The 20,288-nt window shown below is 52.1% G+C and overlaps 7 protein-coding genes across 7 annotated transcripts; 1 reads left to right on the top strand and 6 right to left on the bottom strand.

The window, feature by feature from the left end:
* Nucleotides 1-150: 150 nt before the first annotated feature.
* BZA70DRAFT_259594 (uncharacterized protein) lies at nucleotides 151-4,013 on the bottom strand (the record flags this gene model as incomplete). Its single annotated transcript, XM_064910860.1, has 5 exons — nucleotides 3,781-4,013; nucleotides 1,360-3,680; nucleotides 994-1,300; nucleotides 695-929; nucleotides 151-583 (listed from the first exon to the last, which is right to left on the bottom strand). The coding sequence occupies exons 1-5, from the start codon at nucleotides 3,854-3,856 to the stop codon at nucleotides 151-153; spliced, it is 3,372 nt and encodes a 1,123-aa protein (XP_064766892.1). The 5' UTR covers nucleotides 3,857-4,013.
* Nucleotides 4,014-4,465: 452 nt separating this feature from the next.
* Nucleotides 4,466-5,332, top strand: BZA70DRAFT_290935 (uncharacterized protein; the record flags this gene model as incomplete). Its single annotated transcript, XM_064914256.1, has 1 exon — nucleotides 4,466-5,332. One exon carries the CDS (start codon nucleotides 4,466-4,468, stop codon nucleotides 5,330-5,332), a length of 867 nt encoding a protein of 288 aa, XP_064766891.1.
* Nucleotides 5,333-5,869: 537 nt separating this feature from the next.
* Nucleotides 5,870-7,223, bottom strand: BZA70DRAFT_228201 (uncharacterized protein; the record flags this gene model as incomplete). Its single annotated transcript, XM_064910229.1, has 2 exons — nucleotides 5,870-6,457; nucleotides 6,522-7,223. Coding segments are annotated over 2 exons (1,290 nt in total), but the record flags the coding sequence as incomplete, so codon positions are not given.
* Nucleotides 7,224-7,763: 540 nt separating this feature from the next.
* BZA70DRAFT_312022 (threonyl-tRNA synthetase) lies at nucleotides 7,764-10,377 on the bottom strand. Its single transcript, XM_064914973.1, has 3 exons — nucleotides 10,050-10,377; nucleotides 9,913-9,994; nucleotides 7,764-9,835 (listed from the first exon to the last, which is right to left on the bottom strand). Exons 1-3 carry the CDS (start codon nucleotides 10,203-10,205, stop codon nucleotides 7,857-7,859), a joined length of 2,217 nt encoding a protein of 738 aa, XP_064766889.1. The 5' UTR covers nucleotides 10,206-10,377; the 3' UTR covers nucleotides 7,764-7,856.
* A 4-nt stretch (nucleotides 10,378-10,381) lies between these two features.
* BZA70DRAFT_62776 (uncharacterized protein) lies at nucleotides 10,382-11,827 on the bottom strand. The gene is made up of 2 exons (XM_064915266.1): nucleotides 11,188-11,827; nucleotides 10,382-11,117 (listed from the first exon to the last, which is right to left on the bottom strand). Exons 1-2 carry the CDS (start codon nucleotides 11,652-11,654, stop codon nucleotides 10,433-10,435), a joined length of 1,152 nt encoding a protein of 383 aa, XP_064766888.1. The 5' UTR covers nucleotides 11,655-11,827; the 3' UTR covers nucleotides 10,382-10,432.
* A 1-nt stretch (nucleotide 11,828) lies between these two features.
* BZA70DRAFT_62775 (actin-domain-containing protein) lies at nucleotides 11,829-13,859 on the bottom strand. Its single transcript, XM_064915265.1, has 3 exons — nucleotides 13,481-13,859; nucleotides 13,206-13,402; nucleotides 11,829-13,137 (listed from the first exon to the last, which is right to left on the bottom strand). The coding sequence occupies exons 1-3, from the start codon at nucleotides 13,508-13,510 to the stop codon at nucleotides 12,003-12,005; spliced, it is 1,362 nt and encodes a 453-aa protein (XP_064766887.1). The 5' UTR covers nucleotides 13,511-13,859; the 3' UTR covers nucleotides 11,829-12,002.
* Nucleotides 13,860-13,999: 140 nt separating this feature from the next.
* BZA70DRAFT_301905 (fatty acid synthase-like protein) lies at nucleotides 14,000-19,767 on the bottom strand (the record flags this gene model as incomplete). The annotated part of the gene is made up of 4 exons (XM_064914727.1): nucleotides 14,000-14,878; nucleotides 14,946-17,497; nucleotides 17,556-17,769; nucleotides 17,830-19,767. 4 exons carry the CDS (start codon nucleotides 19,765-19,767, stop codon nucleotides 14,000-14,002), a joined length of 5,583 nt encoding a protein of 1,860 aa, XP_064766886.1.
* Between the last annotated feature and the right edge of the window lie 521 nt (nucleotides 19,768-20,288).

The following is a 20,288-nucleotide window of genomic DNA, read 5'->3' as shown; positions in this document are numbered from 1 at the left end:
GGTTAGCCTGTTTATCTAAACCTTAAATCCAACCTCCGCATTCGTCCTATTGTGGAATCTATTCTAGAACTTGGGTGTTGTCATGAACATGTATATTAATGATCTACCAACTGAGATTAAATGTCCAAACTACAAATGTCCAAACTACAATTACTCGTCCTTCTCGACCGTTTGTGCTCTTGGCCCAGAGCTTTCCTTATATGCCTTCGCACACCCGTAGTGCACAACTGTGCGGTTGGGGAAAACCGATATAACGCTGCTCCCCAGTCTCTTGAGACAAACGGGGCAAAGTTTTGTATCGGAAATGATAACGTTCTTACTCTTCAGCTTCACAAGCAGCTGCTGGGTCCTAACCAGTTCCGCCTTTAGCAGAGCCGCAGAAATCCGATCCCGGTTAATCGTAGTGTTCGTTTCCCGCAGGTGAGACTCGAAAAACTGCCCGAGTGAAGTAAGTTTAATGTCAGGCGGAAGAAGTTCGAGCGCATCGACAGCTGACAGCCGCGATCCATGCTGCGACAGTAATTCCAGAGCTGCCTCGAGGTTCATGCCCGGGTAGTCAAAGTTATCGCGAAGAGTCGGAAGACTAGACGACGATGGCGACCGATAGAACCCGTTCTGCTGCGGTCGAAGGTACCCAGCGATTGTCGGCGGAGATCCTGCTGTGAACGACGACTCGTTGGACCCTCTTCGAGACGAAGGCGCGGTTGCACCATATCCATTCGTTGCTGCCTTTGCTGGAGGTCTCAGGTAGAGCTCGAGAAGCGTATAGAACACGGACTTGGAGTTAGGGACGTCCGAGTCGTACACATTCATGCAGTATTCTTGAGCCTTCTGACTATCCTTCATACTGAACACAAATATCTCTAATGCTCGCTTGTGCTCTCCTAGTCGGCTGAACAGCACCGCTTTCGACTCCATAAACAACGAAGCTGCAAGAACAGATCATCCGTTAGTTTCAACTCCAGATCCAAAGCACAAAAGGCTAGAGCTTACAGTCTCTGGGCATTGCAGCCAGTATTTTCTCCGGTCTGTACTGCGACGACTCGCGAAGCAAGCGTAGGAGTTTCCGCACAGGTCGTTGTACCATCTCGTCATCCGAAGAATACAGCTGTGCATTGGTTTTGACATCTTCGAGGTAAGTCAAAGCAAGATCGTTGTGGAAATCAGGCGAAAGATCATTGAGACCAAACACAATGTGCTCCAGATACTTCATGGTTAATTTCCTAGATATGGGGAGGAGGAACTGCTCGACCCGTTTGCGAGACAGAGACTCTGCCTCAGGAGTATTGGCCATGAAGATCTATCCAAGAGTTAGTAACGTCACTTTTCATATATTTCCAATATCAAGCGATATCTCACCTCAACGCCATACTCCTCGTTGATGTTAACTGGCTCCTTGGCATACTCGAATATCAAATCAAGGTGTTCCTGTCCCAGTTTCTGCAAATATCGTACAATATGCTCCGGCCCGTTAAACTCGGAGACCTTCTTGCTGTCGCTAAGCTGCTTCAGTAAAGCTAGAGCATCTCCATGAAGCTTCTTGTTGAAGTAGAAATCAACCAGCTCCGAGTATTTGCCGTACATCAAAAGCTGCTGCCGAACAGCATTCTTGTCGCAGTGATTTGGCAATCGAACTAGCGGTCCGACAAGTTGAGGATTAATAATTATATAGCAGCGTAGTAGTGCGGTGTCGACAATACACGCCTCTTTCTCTAGATCTGACCCATATGATGCAAGGTTCAGTTTTGCAGACGCAGTACGATCGAAATCCTCCTCGGTTATAGTACCAGACTGCAGAGAAGTGAGACGTGCAATCTTCCTTCTAGCATCGATGAGGTATATCAGCAGGCAACGCACCGCCTTCATCAACGCCTTACCGTCCATCGAATCGGGTCCAGTGTACTCGGCATTCCCCAGTTCTGACCGCGCTGTTCGCATGGTGCTTGATTTGCCGAAAGACAGAAAGTTGGCTAAGCTATCCGACAGCGACAGAGTATCAGCAGCGGGTCGACTGCCCTGTCCAACTGCATTTCTGTTGTCGACCTTGGAAGACGATGAATTACTAGTAGTTGGCCGTAGAAATCGATCAAATATTTCCAGATCTTTCTTCTTCTGTGCTTCGGCATTTGTAGAGTCCGCTAACGAAACAGTATCGGCCGTTATTGTTGGTATATCGTGGGTCTGACTAGGACTAACAGAATTGGCATCGGCTTTCGATGTGCTGGCGTCTGTGGGCGCATCCGTACTAGCCTCAACCTCGTCTGGCCTCTCCTCATCATCAACTTTCTCTGCTTCAGTGGCCTCAGAGGTAGGTGGAACCTCTGCAGGACCATGGGATTTCTCCCCATTAGTCTCAGCACTTGTTTCTTCGGGAGTCGGGATGTCAGTACCATTCTTCATAGCCTCTGAGCTCTCCGCCACACCTGAGATTGCTTCAGGGTATAATTTAAGAACACGCTCAGGAGGTGCTGAAACTTCAGAGAAAAGAGTCATTGATTGCGAGAACTTGAGTTTTGAAAAGAGAATTTCAGCTCGACGCATCTTGAGCTCTCTCAGCTTACTCGAGCGATCAGAGACAAATACGTCGTCCACGTTCTCTATCAGCGCAATAGCTTCATCAAGCTGATTTTGGCCAATGAGCTCCTCAATCTGTTCTTCAAAAGACCTTCGGCTCAGTTTCCAGATTTGCCGCGAAGAAGCAACAAACGGGTTTTTCCCGTCGTTGAAATGCTGTAGAGTTGGGAAGTTGATGGACTGTAGCAGTGTGTACGTCTTTGGATTGCGCACTTCAAGTTTCTTCCCGTTGGCGGTGACTGAGAGAACAAACGGATATGAGTAGCCAAGCATCGACGGTACATCCTTGAATTTAATCTGTCGTTTAGACTTCATGAACGACCCGGTCTCTGAGGAGAAGAATGCAGAGGAAAACTCGTTGACCAAGACCACCGACTCGTCTTCCGGCAGTCGAGCCGCTAATGCACACCCCTGCTTCCGCGAAGACGCCGAGGAAGATGATGTTATGCTACCGATATTTGCGGCGACGCCGGCCAATACTCCGTCGATTGCGCCAACTGGTCTTCCTGCGGCGAATATAGGAGACACTTGGGAAGCCGGAATGTCAACGACAAAGTACTCAACCACTAGGCCACAAAGTATTCTGTCGGGCTTGATAAACGTGAGAGATCGTGGTCGCTCGGGGACCGTAATTTCTTTCGACCCAATCAGCTCTGCACCCTGCCATTCGTAGCAGTGCAGCTTCTTCTTTGCAGCAACCACGAGTCTCGAGACAGACCGTTGGACGTCGGCGACGGACGGCCGCTTCTCTGGCGCGGTGTTGGGCGGCAGAGCAAACGGAGTCTTAAATTCGAGCTCGGACGAAGTTGCAAAGACTACCGCGCCTTTTGTTCTGTGCAGACGTTCTTGATATGCGAGAGTGTCGAGATCATAGAGATGAACATATCCGCCACTCAGCACAATCAGCACACGCGCCTCTTCTAAGCCCAAGAGCTGCTCTATTGATCCTTTGATGAACTTATCGATGGTAGTGAGCAACTTTGCTGGACTTCGTTTTGAGGTGTCGGATGGAGCAGACGAAGGATCGGGGTCAGATAACGCTTGCGAGTCGTCTATCTCGTACACTTTGAGCGCCCCGGATGCGAGACCAACAAACAGTCTGTCATCTGTAGCAGGAGAGATGTTGAGTTAGAACTGATCATGTGCTATCAAATGTTTTCCTCTTCTGCGCCGAAGAATCTCAAAAAATAGAGCAAGAGAGCATACTTGTACTGTAGATTGCCTGAATGCGCTCCTTTGAGCTCAGCTCCACGACGGGAACAGGAGCGAACGCACGCAGCATTGCTCACTCAAACGTCCAGTTATCGGAGATACAGCGCACGGAACTTTTGAAATACCCGCGCTGTAGGGGAACCGGCAATAGAATAAGAACTGCGTCCGATACGGCTTTCTGGTTTAGAGATTATTGCGGTCGGTGGTCGTTGCCGAGTATGTCGGTCGCTTCCCGCGCCGCTCGGGGCATGATCTATTTCCTGTTTAGATAAAACTTGCTAAATCCGGGACTAATTTTGGGGGTATTTTGCCCGATAACGGAATTTATTGGTAGGAGCACGTGATAGATAAGCGTCTGTTGGTCTGAGGGTCTTGTGGTTCTGCTTCCAGAATGTATGGTATCGCTCGAGGTTCCTGTGCATAAGGCTGCGAGTTGCTGCTGGCCGGCTTCTGGTCTGCTGAGTGGTCTATGTCTGTCTGGAGAAGTTTTTGACAAAGGCCTTCAACCGACCTTTTGGTCTTATTTGTAGAGCATTGAGCTACCGATAAGCGAAGTACTCTCACAGAGCTCACACGAGACCCTCACAGCCTTCTCCCAACGCCTTCTATATTCCATTGACGTAGCCTTTGTCTTCCAACGATTGCGAGTTACAACCCGCCTGATCTTGAATCATTGAAAATGGCCGTTCCGTGGGGAGTTATCACGCTGGCGTGCGTCACTGTGATCTTATGGAGATATTTTGTTCAGGCGCCGGTAGAAGACGCGCAGAGCGGTAGCGAAATCAACAGCCGATCTGCGTCATCGTCGAAGCGCAAGCGGAAAAACAAGAGCAACAAAGGCAAGGCTGCTGCCGGAAATGAGGTAGAACAGAAAGAGACTGAACGAAAATCTGGTCCCTCTACAGCTACTGCTGATGTGTCTGTTGTGCCAGAAAAGAAGCCCGATGCCGAAGTAGCAGACAGCACGAGTGAAGATCAGAAAACTGCGATCTCCGAAGTTGTTGAGTCCCCAGTTGTTGAGTCTACAACTACCGACAATTCATATCTGCCGGGAGACAAGCCACCCGAGGTATCCAAGGCGCGACCCAAAGTTCTGAAAATAGTGGGTTCAGCACCTGCTCGTCAACCCAAAAAGCCGAAGCAACCGGCAGAAGAAGAGTTGACGAAAAGGCAAAGGCAAAACAGAAAAAAATACGAGATGACGAAAGAATTGAAGTCTGCTCAATCGGAAGAACAAGAACGCCGATTGCGCGAGTATAAGGCTCAGAAAGCGAGGGAGGCTATGGCTGAGGTTCAGCGTGCAGAGGCGGCCAAGCGAACTGCTGCTCTAGCAGCTCGCATACAAGACAACTACGGGACGACATCTACCGGTGCTAAACCCGCTCGGCCTGCGACCAGCCAGCAGCCTGCAAAACAATCAAGTGCAAGCAATGAAGGAGAATGGATAGCTGCTGGCGGTAAACGTGCGAAAGCAGCGAATCCAGGTCGCGATATCGGGAGCTCAACTAGCCGGCCCGCAGCCCCTGTATTTAATTGGGACGACTAATTGGTGTGGAGTTGATGGAAGAACTGGAAACTGAAAATCATCTATATTCGCCTACTCTTGATCTTCCAAAAACGTCATAGCTTACAGCAACAAAAAAAGTACAAAACAATATAAAACTAAACAAACGGGAGGAGCTACAACTCTGATAAGTTACGCTTACAATACAGAAGGAAAATTACAGATAGTAAACACGGTAAATGATGGTCAACTACAAAACAAAACACTCGATGGAGAAAAAACACATGCACCATCTAATGGACAAACACCTGCAGGTAAGAAGAAAATGCACAGGCACTCTTCTTGTTACCTAAATGGAGCATCAGTTGAAGCTGAATCAAAGCTAGCTCTTGAAGCACCGTCAGTGCTGTTGGCAAACTGAGAAGCTCTAAAATCCCGCGGGCGATACTCGCTAGACGGCCTAGTTGTTGATGTTGACTTGCGCGTGGCTTTGATGTCTGGGATATCCAGCGTTGGTGGTATTTTGGAGTTCTGAGATTTCGATGTGGGCGGGACGGTGGCACTTGATGGAGGGCCATCGGTCAATTTTTTGATGTCATTGAACCAATTTATCATCTGCTCGTAATTCTCGGCCCTAAACATCCAGCTGTGACCACGGTGGAATTGACCCGACTGCTTTCCTTTCACAAGAAACTTGAAAGAATTCGACGAAGAGTCGGAGTGATCGGAAATCTGGCAATCCTGTAGAAGCAACGACATGACCGGTGTGAGGTCGTTCTTGCGATCCGCAGTCTTGAACTCATGCAGATATGTTGGTGTAAGCACATACCAGGCACTGGTGTATGACTTTAGGTATTTTGTCCGGCGTTCTAGAGGACCGGCACGTATCGGTTTTGTCGCAGGATCTTCTCGACCGGGATATATTATGTTGTCGAACTTTCGCACGGGAATCGTGGGGTCCACAAAATTCGGGTCGCGCAGCACGAACTCGGTCCACTCCTTTGACGGCGGTAGATCGACCACGTTCGTTGTCAGACGGTGGTTGTAGTCGAGTGTGTCCTGGCCTTCGCGCTGAAGGAACCCACAGTAGGTGTCGAACGCTTGCTGGATCTCCTTCATCACGATTTCCTCTAGTGCTTTTCCAGAATTTTCGATGTTTAGGTATGCCTTAAAATATCACATTAGCTTTCAAGAAACATCCGTACTGGTTTCATACAAATAGGCAACATACCTGGTGGAGATAGTTCTCCTCGTCCATCTGCTTCCTCAGCTGCTTCTCAGTCGCAAGTTTGACAATGTATGGGTCGTATTTGCCGGCGACCAAGTGGGGGTTGACGGCAATAGCTCCCAAAGCCTCAGTGAGGACGGCGACTTGCTTCTTGGTGAGATCCAGTTCTTTGGCGACCGAGTTCTTGAAGTCGCCAGAGAGGCCCTTGATCTCCTTGATTTTGACCGAGAGGTCGCGACGGAGGTCTTTGAGTCGGGGAACAACCTGCTCGTTGATCTGCTTTGCGGCGTCGGCAGAGTGAAGGGACGACTGCTTGTGGTAGTCGCGGATCGCAGCGGGAGTGTCCTGGATTCCGCCACGACGAAGGAAGGAATCGCCGGTGTCGCGGAAGGGGACGTTGACGACGCCGGTGAGACGGAGATGCGAGCGGGCGCGTTGGTCCTGGAAGACGGCGACTTCTTCGAAATAAGAGATGCACTCTTTGAGGACCCGACGCCAGACGGTGAAACGGTTGGAGAGGACGTCTGTGGGGTTTCCGGAGAGGGGGACAGGGGTGTAGAAGGCCGAGTTGAGCTCGTCCGGGGTCTTCTGTGGCGGACGGGATGGTGGACGCATAGAGGCACGGTAGGGAGCGTTGCGGGAGATTTTTGACGACTGCTGCTGCTGCTGTTGCTGAGTAGGAGATGGTACGGTGACGTGCTGCTGCTGCTGCTGCTGAACAAGGGCGGGCGCGGGCGAGATGTGAACGGCGGGCGGTTCTTGGGCGTGCGGTTGTTCAGGTACCTCGGAAGTGTGCTGGTGGTCGACGAGGGCGTGCGAGGAGAGCACAACCGGCGCATAGCCGTTGTATCTCGGCTCGTTGTCATCGCCGTCCGAGGATTCGCTATACCGTTCGAGGATCTGCTCGCGCATCAGGCTCGAGTTGCGATAGTCAGCGGCCGCGGCGGCGGAGGAGGAGTGGTTTGCGTCGAGGCTCTCGTCGTCCTCGCTGCCTTCGCGCTCGCGTCTGCGGCCGCGCTCGGTCTCGCGGTCAAAAGGCTCTGGAGGCGCTTGAGCAGGAAAAGATCCGGGCATCGCGAGAGCGTCAAAGGTCGACGACACTGGCGACGACACCGGCGACAAGGACACGGCGGACGACGGCATTGTTGCTGGTCGAGTGGTTTTTCCCGCGTGGCTCGCTTTCTCAGTCTTTGTACGGCGCGCTCAGCCACGAGGGCGAAGAGGCGCTGACGTATTGAGTGCATTATGTAATGGATTTGTAATATTACGTCACTGTTACCTATTATTACTTTACTATCCGCCTACTTCGACAGATGGTTGATTGAAAAGGCAAACCGCTCAGATGCGGTTCTCCAGCTGGCGACTCTCCTTCAGCGCAACAAACCGCTTCACCACATCGTCCAGCTCAATCATGTCGCCCTTCGCCTGCGTCGACTGGTCGTCGCGGTTGCGCACGTTCACCGCCCGCGCCGTCTGCTCCTGCTCGCCCACAATCAGGATGAAGTTGTACTGCTGCAGCTGGCCGTTGCGAACCTTCTTCATCAGCGTGTTTCCGCTCACATCAGTGTCCGCATACAAGCCCGCGTCAAACAGCACCTTCCGCACCTCCTCCGCGTAGTCGTTGTAGCGCACTCCGACCGGGATCACCAACACCTGTCTGGGAGACAGCCAGAACGGCCACTTGCCGCCAAAGTGCTCTGTCAATATCGCAGTCATACGCTCCACACTGCCCAAAATAGCACGGTGGATCATCACCGGCCGCGCGTACTGCGCCTTCTCGCCGTCCTTAGTCTCCTTCTCCTCCGACGTGGCAACATGGTACTCCAGCTCAAACCGCTCCGGGAGCTGGTAGTCGAGCTGAATCGTAGCGCACTGGTATTGACGACGAAGCGCGTCAGAGATCGTGATATCGATCTTCGGTCCGTAGAACGCACCATCACCCGGGTTGAGCTCCCAGGGCTCGCCAAACTTGTCAAGCGCGTTGCTCAGCTTCTTCTCCGCATCATCCCATGTCTCGAGCTTTCCGAGGTACTTCTCCGGCCGAGTCGAGAGCTCGAGCTTGAAAGTGAAGCCAAAGATACCGTAGATTTGCTTCAAGAAGTCAAACACACCAGTAATCTCGTCCTCGATCTGGTTCTGCGTACAAAAGATATGCGTGTCGTCCTGCTGGAATCGACGCACTCGGGTAAGTCCCGTGAGCGCACCAGACGCCTCGTTACGGTGTAGAACTCCGAAATCGGCAACTCTCCACGGCAACTCGCGGTACGAGCGCTCACGCGATTTGAAAATCAAGCAATGACTAGGGCAGTTCATCGGCTTAAGAGCAAACGTCTCCTTCTCGACCGCAATCGAAAACATATCGTCCTTGTAGTGCTGCCAGTGACCCGAAGTCTCCCACAGCTTGGAGTTGAACATGTTGGGCGTGATGACTTCTTCGTATCCACGCTTGCGATACTCGGATCGCATCAACTCCAACAGGTTGTTGTAGATACGCGTACCATGAGGCAGCCAGAAGCAACTTCCCGGCGACAACTCGTGGAAGAAGAACAGATCCTGGTCGCGACCAATCTTGCGGTGATCTCGCTTAGCCGCCTCTTCCAAGAACTTTAGGTACTCAGTCATCTGCTTCGGGTCAGGGAAACTGACTCCGTAGATTCGCTGCAGAGAGTCATTCTCGGCGTTTCCAAGGAAATACGACGAAGAGTTCTTGAGAACCTTGAAAGCCTTGACCCGTCCAGTGTTTGGCACATGGGGACCGACGCACAAGTCAATCAAGGGACCACAGCGGTAGACAGTGGTGGAAGTTCCGTCGGGAATCTTCGACTGAATAATCGTCTGCTTGTACTTGTTGTGGTTGAACATCTTCAGCAAGTTCTCCTTGCTAACAACCAAACGCTCGAACGGCTGACGCTCCTTGATCGCACTCTTCGCAATCGTCTCCAGAGCGCCAAAGTCGCCCTGCGAGACCGCGCGGTCGTCAATCGACATCTCGTAGAAGAAACCGTCATCAGTAGGAGGTCCGATGCAGAGATGGCAGCCGTAATGTCTCTCGGAGGCTTCACCCAAGATATGGGCGCTCGAGTGCCAAAAGACACGCTTTCCTTCAGCCGACTCAAAGTCGAAGAACTCGAGCGTAGAATCCTCCTCGAGAGGACGCTCCAGATCCCAGAGAATGTTGTTCACCTTCGAGATAATTGTGCGGTCGGCAAGAGACTTGCTGATGTCGCGCGCAATCTTCATGGGCGTAGTCTCCCAGGCAGTGCCTTGCTTGGTCGAACCATCTTTCAGGGTAATAGTAATATCAACGCGAGGTTTGCCTGTAGAATGTCAGTCACAATCACTTTGAAATAGCAAGCACTGTTTATAGCATATTAAGACAGGGAATTGAACTCACTTGCGATCTCTGCGTCGTACTCTTTCTTCAGCTCCTCAAAGAGCTTGATTCGGTGCGGGATGAACTCTGGAGGCGGCGAAAGCTACAATTCAGTCAGTAACAGTCGAAAAATCTCATCGAGACTCTAGAAAACCCACCTCAAGAGGAGAAGATCCCTCAGCGGCCTCCTTCTTCGCCTTCTTGGCTTTTGGGGCCTTTGGGGCCTTCGGAGCCTTTGCGGGTGCTGCCGCAGGTGCCTCGATCGCGACGTCGGCGACCTTCTTGGTCACCTCTTCAACTTGTTCAGAGGCCATTATATCTAACTTGTAAAGACTCAGATAACCAGGATAAGAAGCAAAGTGCCGATAGAATCGATTGCGTGAAGAAACAGGCACAGGAGTTCGTGCTGGGTGACACGCATTCAAATTTTCGGTATCCGCGCTTTAATCCTCACCCTAACCCTATCTTAGAGCACTTCCTTGTTCCATCGGCATCCTAATTCTCTATCTCGACTAGTTCTATTACTGGTACATTATTAATACTATACATATCTAACCCGAACAGCCATCGCCAGCGTATTCTTAGCTCGACCGAGAAACGTAAGGAGCATGCTGCCGAGCTTTTTGCGGTTCTCCGACACCCCAAGTGCCAGCACGAGCGCAAGCAAGAACATCACATACTCCAACAGCCGAATCAGCACAGCCGGCTGTCGGCTTGTCCGTAGTATTGTCTTCCATAGGTCCGGTAGTCTTGTGATCGCCCTTATTCTACTGGCTTTAGGCGCTGGAGCACCTCCAGCTGGAGACTGCTCGCCGTCTGCGTCTGCGTCCTGCGCAGTGCTCGCATCTGCCGGGGATTGCTCGCTCTTGCTACTCGCTTTCGCAGCAGCCTGTGCCTTTCTCTTCTTTTCAAGCTCTCTCTTCCGAGCTGAGAGAACGTCGGCTTTAAGTTTGTTCTTCTGTGCTTCGATCGTAGACGACTCTAGCTTATCTAGTCTGTTGTGTAGTTCCACCTTGGCCTCGGCATCGAACTCGATCCGACTGTCAATCATGTGTCGCGCATCCGACCATTTGCTGCAGGCTGGCAAGATGAAAAACACATAAAACTCCAGTAGTTTCCGAAAGGCTTTCGATTCTGGCATCAGCGGGCCGCCGACTATGATGAAATCCTCAACTCTTACACGCACACCCTCGGAATTAGCATCGTGTCTTATGCATAGAGCCGCCCTATGATAAAGACCCGACCACATGTTAGCTGTACCGTCTTGCTAAATCAGAATCATTCAATAAAACCTACAGTGCAAGGATCAAGTCTGGCTCGATATTTCTCGAAGACGTGCACGTGGCCCGCGCCTGTGTCCATATCTCAAATTCAACCGCCAGCTCCCGTATATAGCTCATCTCTGCCTTGCTAAAAGACTCTTTCTGCTCATTCTCCGGTAAACTCAGGATGCTATCAAGAAGGGCGAGATAGAGCTGCCAGACCTGCCCATGAAGAGCAGAGTCCGCGTTGACGGTAGCAAACAGAGTCGAGGTTTGCGTCACAAGCGGCTGGATCGCGGCATATGCCTCTGAAAACTGCCGGTTGATGAACAGCTGTCGTGCTTTTCGAAATATACCGCGAACACGAGCCGCGGGTGTTGTTTCGGATGACGAGACAAGTGACTGGTAGTGAGATGAGATCGAAGACTCACTGACGGTGTCGTCCAGCAGTGGCTTGAAGACGGTGTCGGGCGTCGGCAGATCTCCTGCAGAGGAATCCATGGAGCAGTGGCAGTGATCTCTCTTGACAATGCTGGAATTATAACGGAGTAGCAGAGAAGCTGGGCTCTTATAGTTGACAAGTCTATTGCGGGGATCAACCTTCTCAGCCGATGCCTGGAAGCTCGGCTCGAGCTTATTTTAACATTCGGAAAACTCCCAGCGAGCACCCGCTTTCCTCGGCCGCTTCACCAGATCCCTCTCTTTCGGCCAGCTTATGAACAACAACAGATCTATTGATTATCATACATGATTCCAAAACTACACAGCACAGCTAGATTAAAACAAACTGACACAACGGAAAAAAACACGCATCGCTAGAAATACATCCTTCACCTTCAAACCATCCGGCTAGAACAACCCCAGACTCCAGATCTGTTTAGCCCCATACTCCGCAAAATCTTCTTTTGATATATAAGCACCGTCTATGCTAGCAATTCCCGGCGTAAAAATCTGCTTGGCTGCAATCTGGCATCCCAAAAACTGAGCATTCTCCCACGTATGGCCCTTCCACCCGAGAAAGTAGTCGGCCAGTCGCGCGATCTTTATACTCGTGGGCACCTGGCCGTGGCCCATGGTGTGCATCTGGCCGTAAGCCGAGCCAATTGGGGAGCCATAACCACCCGGCGTATTGATACCAGACGGGATCTCAGAGAAGGTATTTGTTCGGTTAACTAGGAAATGCTCCTGCAATGACAAAAGCACGGCGTCGACGAACCCCCTGATCACCGTCGGGCCGCCGACCAAGACAATGTTATCCCAGCAATCACCGCGTTTCGTGATGTCATCCATCTTTGCAATAGTTCGTCCAATAGCCTGCGCAAGCTGCTCCACAAGCTTCTCCGCGCCCTTGAATCTCTCGGTTCCGACCTCGATCCGGTTGCCGGTCGAGTCAACAAACGAGTTTCTCGGCATCTCCGAGTTCTTCAATTCCACCTGCTTGCCGTTCTGTAGCTGCTGTTCCCGCTGCGCCAATAGTTCTCGCGCGTTGTCACTGGTGACGATAGCAGCGACATCGACAATTCCCTCATCTTCCAGTGAAGTCGTCGCAGGTTGGCTGGGTTCACCGAAAAAACCCATCGATATCTCGCTCAAGATCTCATAGATTTTCGACCTCTTCAGCTCCTCGATCTGATAGGGCTTCAAATTTGGTAACAGTGCCTCTAACTCCTCATTGATGAGCTTCCCGCCCACGCCATGGAAAACTTCCTGCGCGGTATCGGAAATACAAAAGTCGACAACCGGCGTGATCTCGGTCTTTTCGTATCCGATATTGACAACACATGCCGTCGGTGACGCGTACGAAAACACTGCCGCCAAAGACTCGGGGATGACTGTCACGGCCGGAACATGGAGCGTGTTGAAAACATAGGAGATTATCGACTCGATCTGCTTTGGTCGCCATTCCGAGTTCGAGGTCATGAGAATTGGCGAGAATGGAGTCGCGTCTGGGGCAAGGTTTATTGTGGTTCTGTAGAGGTATCCGCTGGATTATTGAAAATTAGCACCTCGTCTTCGTTTCCATTCTCGAAAATATGTAGGAGATTGACTTACATTAGATACTGTAGGGCCTCTAGGTCCTCAATTATACCATCTTTAATAGGATAAACTGCATCAGATTCCGCGCCCTCCATCGAGAATCCCGACTGAGCAGTTCGATAAACACGCGTCGACACAACCTTCTGCGCAGGTGTCAGAGACTCGGGAAGTCCATACTGCACCTTTGTTGTCTGTGATCCCGTAGCGATGACCTACACATCAGTCTGGCGTTAGTTCTCCCGTCTCCGTAATCCAATTCCCCTCGTCAAAATCAGCAAATCCAAACATACAAATATGCTCTCGTCCCTAAAAGGTGGCATTTTTGCTCAATTCAAATACGTCTGATGCGACTTATAAGCAAGACGCGGGAGGAATGTCGCGATATAATCAACCTGTTTGTGTGCTCCAGATCTCCTCTGCAAATCACAATCAGCTGCAGCTATAAACAATCGCTGACTCTACAAATCACTCTCTAATTTGCGTGTACTATCGCAGAGAATGAAATTGCTGATCTCTGCGTAATTGCTGAAATACTCGTCGATCGCGATGTTCGTATTTTTGTTCTAAGCCAAATACTGGCCCAACAACTCTTCATAGCAAGGAGGCGCCCGCATTTAGACTTTCAGTCACGTGAATTAATGTCACGTGTTTTCCTACTGTTCAGAAATCGTCAACATGCACAGCTTCTCTTCAGTATGATTACGATCGGATATGTATTGTCAAAGCCCATACAATTGATTATTATTAACATACAAAAACAGCTACAAAACGCATCATTCCAATTACAATTTTTTCTCTTCCCGCTTCACTTAAGCAACGTCGGCCACCGCGACAGCAACCGCCTGAAACTCGTTATGGCTGATGCTCACACTGACGCCCTTGACACCGCTCGCGTCGGCCTTGGTCTTGGCCTGGCCGCTCAAGACAACCTCGGGCTTTCCAGCCTTACGGACAATCTCAATCTCCTTGAGAGCCGCGCCGGCACCGTCAGACTTCACGCCAAGAGACTTGAACACGGCCTCCTTCGCGCACCAGGTTCCGGTGAAGCTGGCAGTGGGATCGGGCGAGGCCCGGCAGTAGGCAATCTCAGAGTCGGTGTAGTTGCGCTCAATGAAGGTCTCATTTGACAATGGGATGGCATCAAACGCCTCAACGTCAACACCAACGTTAGTTCCAGCGGCAGCAGTCGACTGCGTCAACTTCAACAGAACATCCTCAGTCTGCTGCTTGCTCGGATCAACAACCTTCTTCACCGGCTTGGTGGGGTAGGCGTAGGTGTCCTTGCTAGGCTCAACCCGGACCAGAGGGTCAAGGTAAACTGTAGCCTCCTGCTCCTTGTTGTAGGGAGGATCGGTCTTAGCCACAAACATAGTGTTCGTAGCCATGGCGTTGTGAATGTAGCCATAAGCCTTCTTGTGACGAGCAGTAACCTTCGCAGCATAAGCGTTGTAGACGCTCTCATCAAGCGTGGCAAACAGGTAGTCGGACTTGATCACAATCGCCTGAGCACCCTTCTGACCGAAACCGAAAGAGGTAACCGAAGCAGCCTTGATGCCGTCAGTCTGGATGCTGCGCGACGGGTACAGAATCGAGTCAAACTGCTCAAGGTTCTTGTCAATGTTATCCGCGTTACGGTTACCAGGGACAAGACCAGTGTTGAGAACCTGGAGAGCACCGTTCAACATCCACTATAAATTCAGGCAGGTTAGCAAATCAATCTTTACAAGCAATACCAAACAAATGCATTTCACTTACAGCACCAGCAGCACCCTTAGGATGACCAGTAAGGTACTTCTGGAAGATACCCAGAAGAGCGTTACCCTTCGAGCGACCAAGATGGGTCATCATGTTGGCGAGAGTCATAGACTCATTCTTGTCGTTGGCCATAGTCGAAGTTCCATGGAACGAAGCAACTCCAAGGTCATCGACAGAAAGGTTCCAGACAGCCAAAGCGCCACGGATGGGGGAAATACGAGCATCCTTCCTGTAGAACTCGTTACCCCACATGGCAAGAGCGTCCTTCTCCTGGCGAGAGGCCTCGCGCTCGAGGTGTTCGATACGCTCAGCAAGGTACGCCTTCTCGTCAAACTCAGCATACTGAGACCGCATAGCTTCAACCTCCTCCTGAAGCTGCAAGATCTCAGACTCGGTCCACTCGCGAATCTGAGCCTTGCGCTTCTCAAGCTGGCGACGACGGTACTTGATGTCGAGCAGCGGCGAAGGGAACTTGGACTCGACATTCTCACGAGCAGTCGTGAGGATACCCTTTCCGGGAGCAGGAACGGACCGGCCAATCTTGTCAGTGGCGGTCGCGGTCATACCGACGATACCATAGATAGGCACACCCATATCGATGGCAAGCTTGGCAGTCATCATAACCTGGATACCAGAACCTTGCGACTCCATGAAGCCAGCACGGGTAGTAGTAGCAGGTCTAGACATCTCAGCAGGAGTTCTGCCATGCTTGATCTCTTCCTCAGAGTTGGAAGTGGCACCCATGTTTCCGAACTCGTACGATCCTTCCTCCTGGAAGTCATCGTAACCACCGACAAGGCAGATCTTGGCCTTTCCAGACATGATGGTCTCGTATCCGATATCGACCGACTCAATGGCAGTAGCGCAAGCACCGACAGGAGTCTTGATAGGACCAGACGACGAAAGCAAAAGCATGTTAACCCACGCAGACATGGTGTTGACGAACGACTCCTGCAAGATATCCTTCTGGACAGGCTTGTCCAAGAAACGATCTCTGTACATTCCACGCAGCGCAGACTGTCCACCGACACCGGAACCAGTGCAGTTACCGACCTCAGAGACGTGAACGTACTTGTAGAACTCGTAAGGATCGGTGATACCACTCGAGAGCAGAGCCTCGACGGTCGAAACAAGCACATAGAGGGTGATAGGATCGACCTGGGAGATGATGTCATCCGAGATACCGTAGGTCTTCGCGTTCCAGCCAGTAGGGATCTGACCAGCAACGAGACGGTCAAACTGAAGAGCCTTGGGGAGCATCATGGAGGCGCCCTTCAAGAAGCGAACAGTCCACTGACCAGTCTCCGAGATCTCAAAGATCTCGACCTTGTCGCCGTTCTCGCGCTTAAACTCCAGGGCGGTTTCCTTCGAAGTCTCAAAGGGCTCAAGGTCCTGCTCGATGACAACCTCCTGGTACATTTTCTTCTTGTTGGGGTCGTAGTTGTTGAACAGCTCAGGCTCGATGAGACGAATTCCAGAGTGCTCGAGAATATGCTTCTCGTACTTGGACTTGACGTCAAAGTCGTCGACAGGCTCGTTGGTCTTGGTGTCAACCCAGCCAGAGTACATCTTACCCTTGAGCTGGCCATGATGATGCTTGATAAGACCCATGATCCAAGCCATTTCGATGCAACCCTCAAGCGAGAACTGGCCGTGGGCCTCCATCTCCCAGCGGGTACGCGAGTTACCCCACGGTCCGACTTCAGCAAAACCAGTGATGACGCACACCTTCTCGAGGTCAACCATTCCATGGAGATCCTTGGCGAGGGGCTCAAAGTCAGAGAACGGCTTCAGCTCCGGGAACTCAAACTTAATGTTGGCACGCGGCTGAATAACGACCTGCTTGTGAAGACGCTCGGCTTCAGCGCCGTTGACGAGCTTGTACTCGATAGCGTTCTCAGACGAGACAGCTCGACGAATCTCAGATGTCTGCATAAGCTCCTGGCGAATCTGGGACGACATATCCTTGAGGTTGGGGATGTACTGCATACCGCCGTTGAGATCGGCAAAGACCGGCTCGATCTGGCAAAGGTTGACGATAGCAGGCGACATGAGACCCAAAATGTTGAAAGCCATCTCCTGCTGGGAGAAGGTACGAACACCAAGATTCTCGATGCGCTCAGCAATGAGGTTGTTCTGGTTCATGAGACCAGTTCCACGAGTCCAACCGATAACGGCACCGCAGACGGTGAGGTATGAGCCCCACGATTCAGAGAACCAACGGTTGAAGAGAGTCTCGAGAGCAAGCTTGGACTCAGAGTACAAACCATCAGAGCCGAAAGTACCGTGGTTAGGAGACATAGGCAGAACGACCTGAGCAGGGCGAGTCTCGTAGCCACGGTTGGCCTTCTGAACCTTGACGGCACCGAGAATGCGAAGCAAGTTGGTAAGCATAATACGGTGAGCCAACTCAGAGCGCGAGTCAATGTTGTCAATCTCGCGTCCGTTCTCCGGGATAGCGGCGAAGGGAACAATGAAGTCAAGATCCCAGCCGAGACCCTTCTTGCTGTCGTAGATGTACTCAACGAGAGCATCAACATCCTGCTTCGAACCTGTTTAAAAAAGTTAGTAAGTGGTTGCAAGTAATGAGAACGCTTGGTACTAGCCTACCTTGGTTAAAAGGCACGACAATAAGGGTGCTGTTGCTTGCGCCATACTTGGCGTAAATAGCCTGGTAGTACTCGGTGACTTCCTTGGAGTAGCGCGAGGTAGTGACGATAACCTTGGCGCCTCCGGAAAGCAGACCCTGAAGAACAGCAGCTCCAATAGAACCAGCTCCGACACCAGTCATAAGGGCATACTTGTTCTTGAAAGTAATTCCGCTCTAGATGATTGAGTTAGTAAAGATCTAATGATGAGAATGGGGAAAAAAATGTCTGCTTACCTTAGCAGCCTGCTCCAAGCACTCGAGGTAGATGCCAGTCAAGCTCTTGCTGTACTCCCAGCCCTGTCCCTGAGAATCTTTCTGCTTGAGATGCAAGAATGGAATGGTCTCAGTGTATTTCTTTCTGGAGCCACGCTTGCCACGCTTAGGCGAGCTCTGTCGTCCGTTGGGAGAGGTCTCATTGTTCGCAGCAGCGGTCTCGAGTGAAAGCGATCGGATGACTTCGTCGTACAAGTTCTTGATCTGAAGCTTCGAGCTCTTGCTAACCTTTTGTTGTCTGCGGATGATCTTGTATATGCGCGAAAGGTCGGAATGGAGCTTGGTTCGGTTGCCGTTCTCTGTGATCTTGCCACCGCTGGCCATCTCTTTGACGTATTGCTCGAGCTTACGCACGGCAGTGCGGGGGACCTCGTCGTAGTTGATGTTTCCCTTCAAGTCGATAGTTGTCTCGGGAGCGGTAGGATACATGACATCTTTGTAAACGGGGTCGACTTCGAGGGCATCACGGCAGTTGTCGATCAGCATCTGTCCGAGCTTCTTGGCAAGCTCGTAAGTCTCACCACGGTCCTCGGGGCAGTGGTCGATGTGGTACTGCATGAACTCAAGCAAAGTCGGGTTGGAGCGGTTCATGAGCAAGATGCAACGCGAGACAATTTCGCGGTCGACAACGGACAGACGGCCGAAGATGATGTCGTAGAACATAGAAAGAGCATCCTGGCGAGCCCAATTCCAGGAGGAGTCGTAAACACGGGCCTTGAGGGGAGAGAATGTGGGAGCGATTCCAGAGGCGTAGAAATCGCCATGCTCGGCCTGCCAGAGATCGAGTTCCTTTCGGAGCTCGGAAGTGGCGTCCTGCTCGTCGATGAAGAGCTTGTCGCCGGCGCGAAGATCGACCTTGAGGTACTTTGCGAAAAGCTCCATTTGCTGGCGCACAAGAGTTGTCTGATCCTTGGTGAGGGCGTCGAAGGCGGCAGAGTCGATGGCAATTGCGCCGCCAGCAGCGGCACCAGCGCCGGCATCAGCAGCAGCGGAGGCGAGAGAGATTCCGTTCAAAGAAGCGTACTTCTGAGCAATCTCATCAAGATACTTCTTCGCATCGGGCTCAGCAGCGAGACGGGCGGGAGGCTCGACGGTGACGGCGAGGAGAAGGGCAGAGTCCTGGCGGCCGGCAGCGAGACCCCATCGGTCCTGGAGGTACTTGCGGGCGGTGGTCATGTTGAATCCACCGGGCATCTTCGAGGCAATGAGACGGGAGGCAAGCGAGGCAGATTGCTTGCCCAATTGGCCATTGAAACCAGAGGCCTGGATGGCGGCACCGAGCTCATCAATGGGAGTCTCTTCGGCCTTGTCGGGGGCGGCACCAAATTCCTTTCCAAGATCGCCGAGAATTTCGTTCTGCAGGGTAGACTTTCCACCGACGAGGTCCTTGATTGTTTTTGAGAGCGGGATTTGGTCGAATGGCTTCTTGAGTTTCTGGGCGACGATCGCGCGGACGATGTCGACGGCCTTGACGGGCTCGTCGGCGACGGCAGAGGCAGCAGCGACAGGAGCGGCGGCGGCGGGAGCGGCGGCGGCGGGAGCAGCAGCAGCAGCAGCAGGAGCAGCAGCAGCGGGAGCTGAAGTGGAAGCAGCGGGCGCGGCGGGCTCTTCAGGGGCCGGGTCGGCGGTGTAGTAGATCTCTTTGGTGTCCTTGGAGTAGCAGAGGACCTGGCGCTGGAGGGAGAGGGCGGCGTCGTAGGACTCGTACTTTGCCTTGAGGGTGCGCGAGGCCATGCCGGCGAGGGTCGGGGAGGGGCCGATTTCGACGACGCGCTCGGCGTTGAACTCCTGGAAGATTACATCCTGGGTCTCAATCCAGCGGACGGGGGAAGCGAACTGGTAGGCGAGCAGCTCGATGAGGAGGATGTGGGCGAGCTCCTGCTCCGTTTCGGGATGCATGGTGGAGGAGGGGGGTGGGTAGAGGAGGAGATGGAGAGGAGGAGGAGATGGAGAAGAGAAGAGGAAGAGGTAGAGAAGAGCAGAGCAAAGGTGCGTGTTAGAAAGTCTGAACGGCGGTGCCCCAACGAGTTTTGTCGATTTCGCAGAATCTGCGGTGGGAAAGCCAAAAAACCTTAATCCGGACCTGCGCCGCACGTACACCGGAGCACAACCGCGCCAGCAGCTGCGCACTTATGCTGTTGAGCGCGTCCACTCCCCGCCGGATTCTCGCGATTCGCGGTCCGGAACTTGTTCGTCCTGCGTTCACGGCCGGATCCGCGCGGTTTGCGGCCGCTTTCTTCCGCAGTTTGTGGGCCGCTGCCGAGCCTCGCGCTGCCGGAGCCGCTCCGCAGGTTTTGCGCGCGATTCTGTCGCCCAACAAAAGCCCCATGCGCCTCAGCACAAGCCGCACTCACCAGCCACATCCTACCACGCTCCTGCTTTCTTTCTTCTCTTCGTCCTCTCTCATCCTCACCCTCTTC

This window comes from Myxozyma melibiosi (genome assembly GCF_037950935.1).
Source record: "Myxozyma melibiosi strain Phaff 52-87 chromosome Unknown BZA70scaffold_10, whole genome shotgun sequence".
In the NCBI taxonomy this organism is placed as follows: domain Eukaryota; kingdom Fungi; phylum Ascomycota; class Lipomycetes; order Lipomycetales; family Lipomycetaceae; genus Myxozyma; species Myxozyma melibiosi.
Note: the sequence above shows the minus strand (reverse complement) of the source record. Positions and strands in the feature narration are given on the sequence as shown.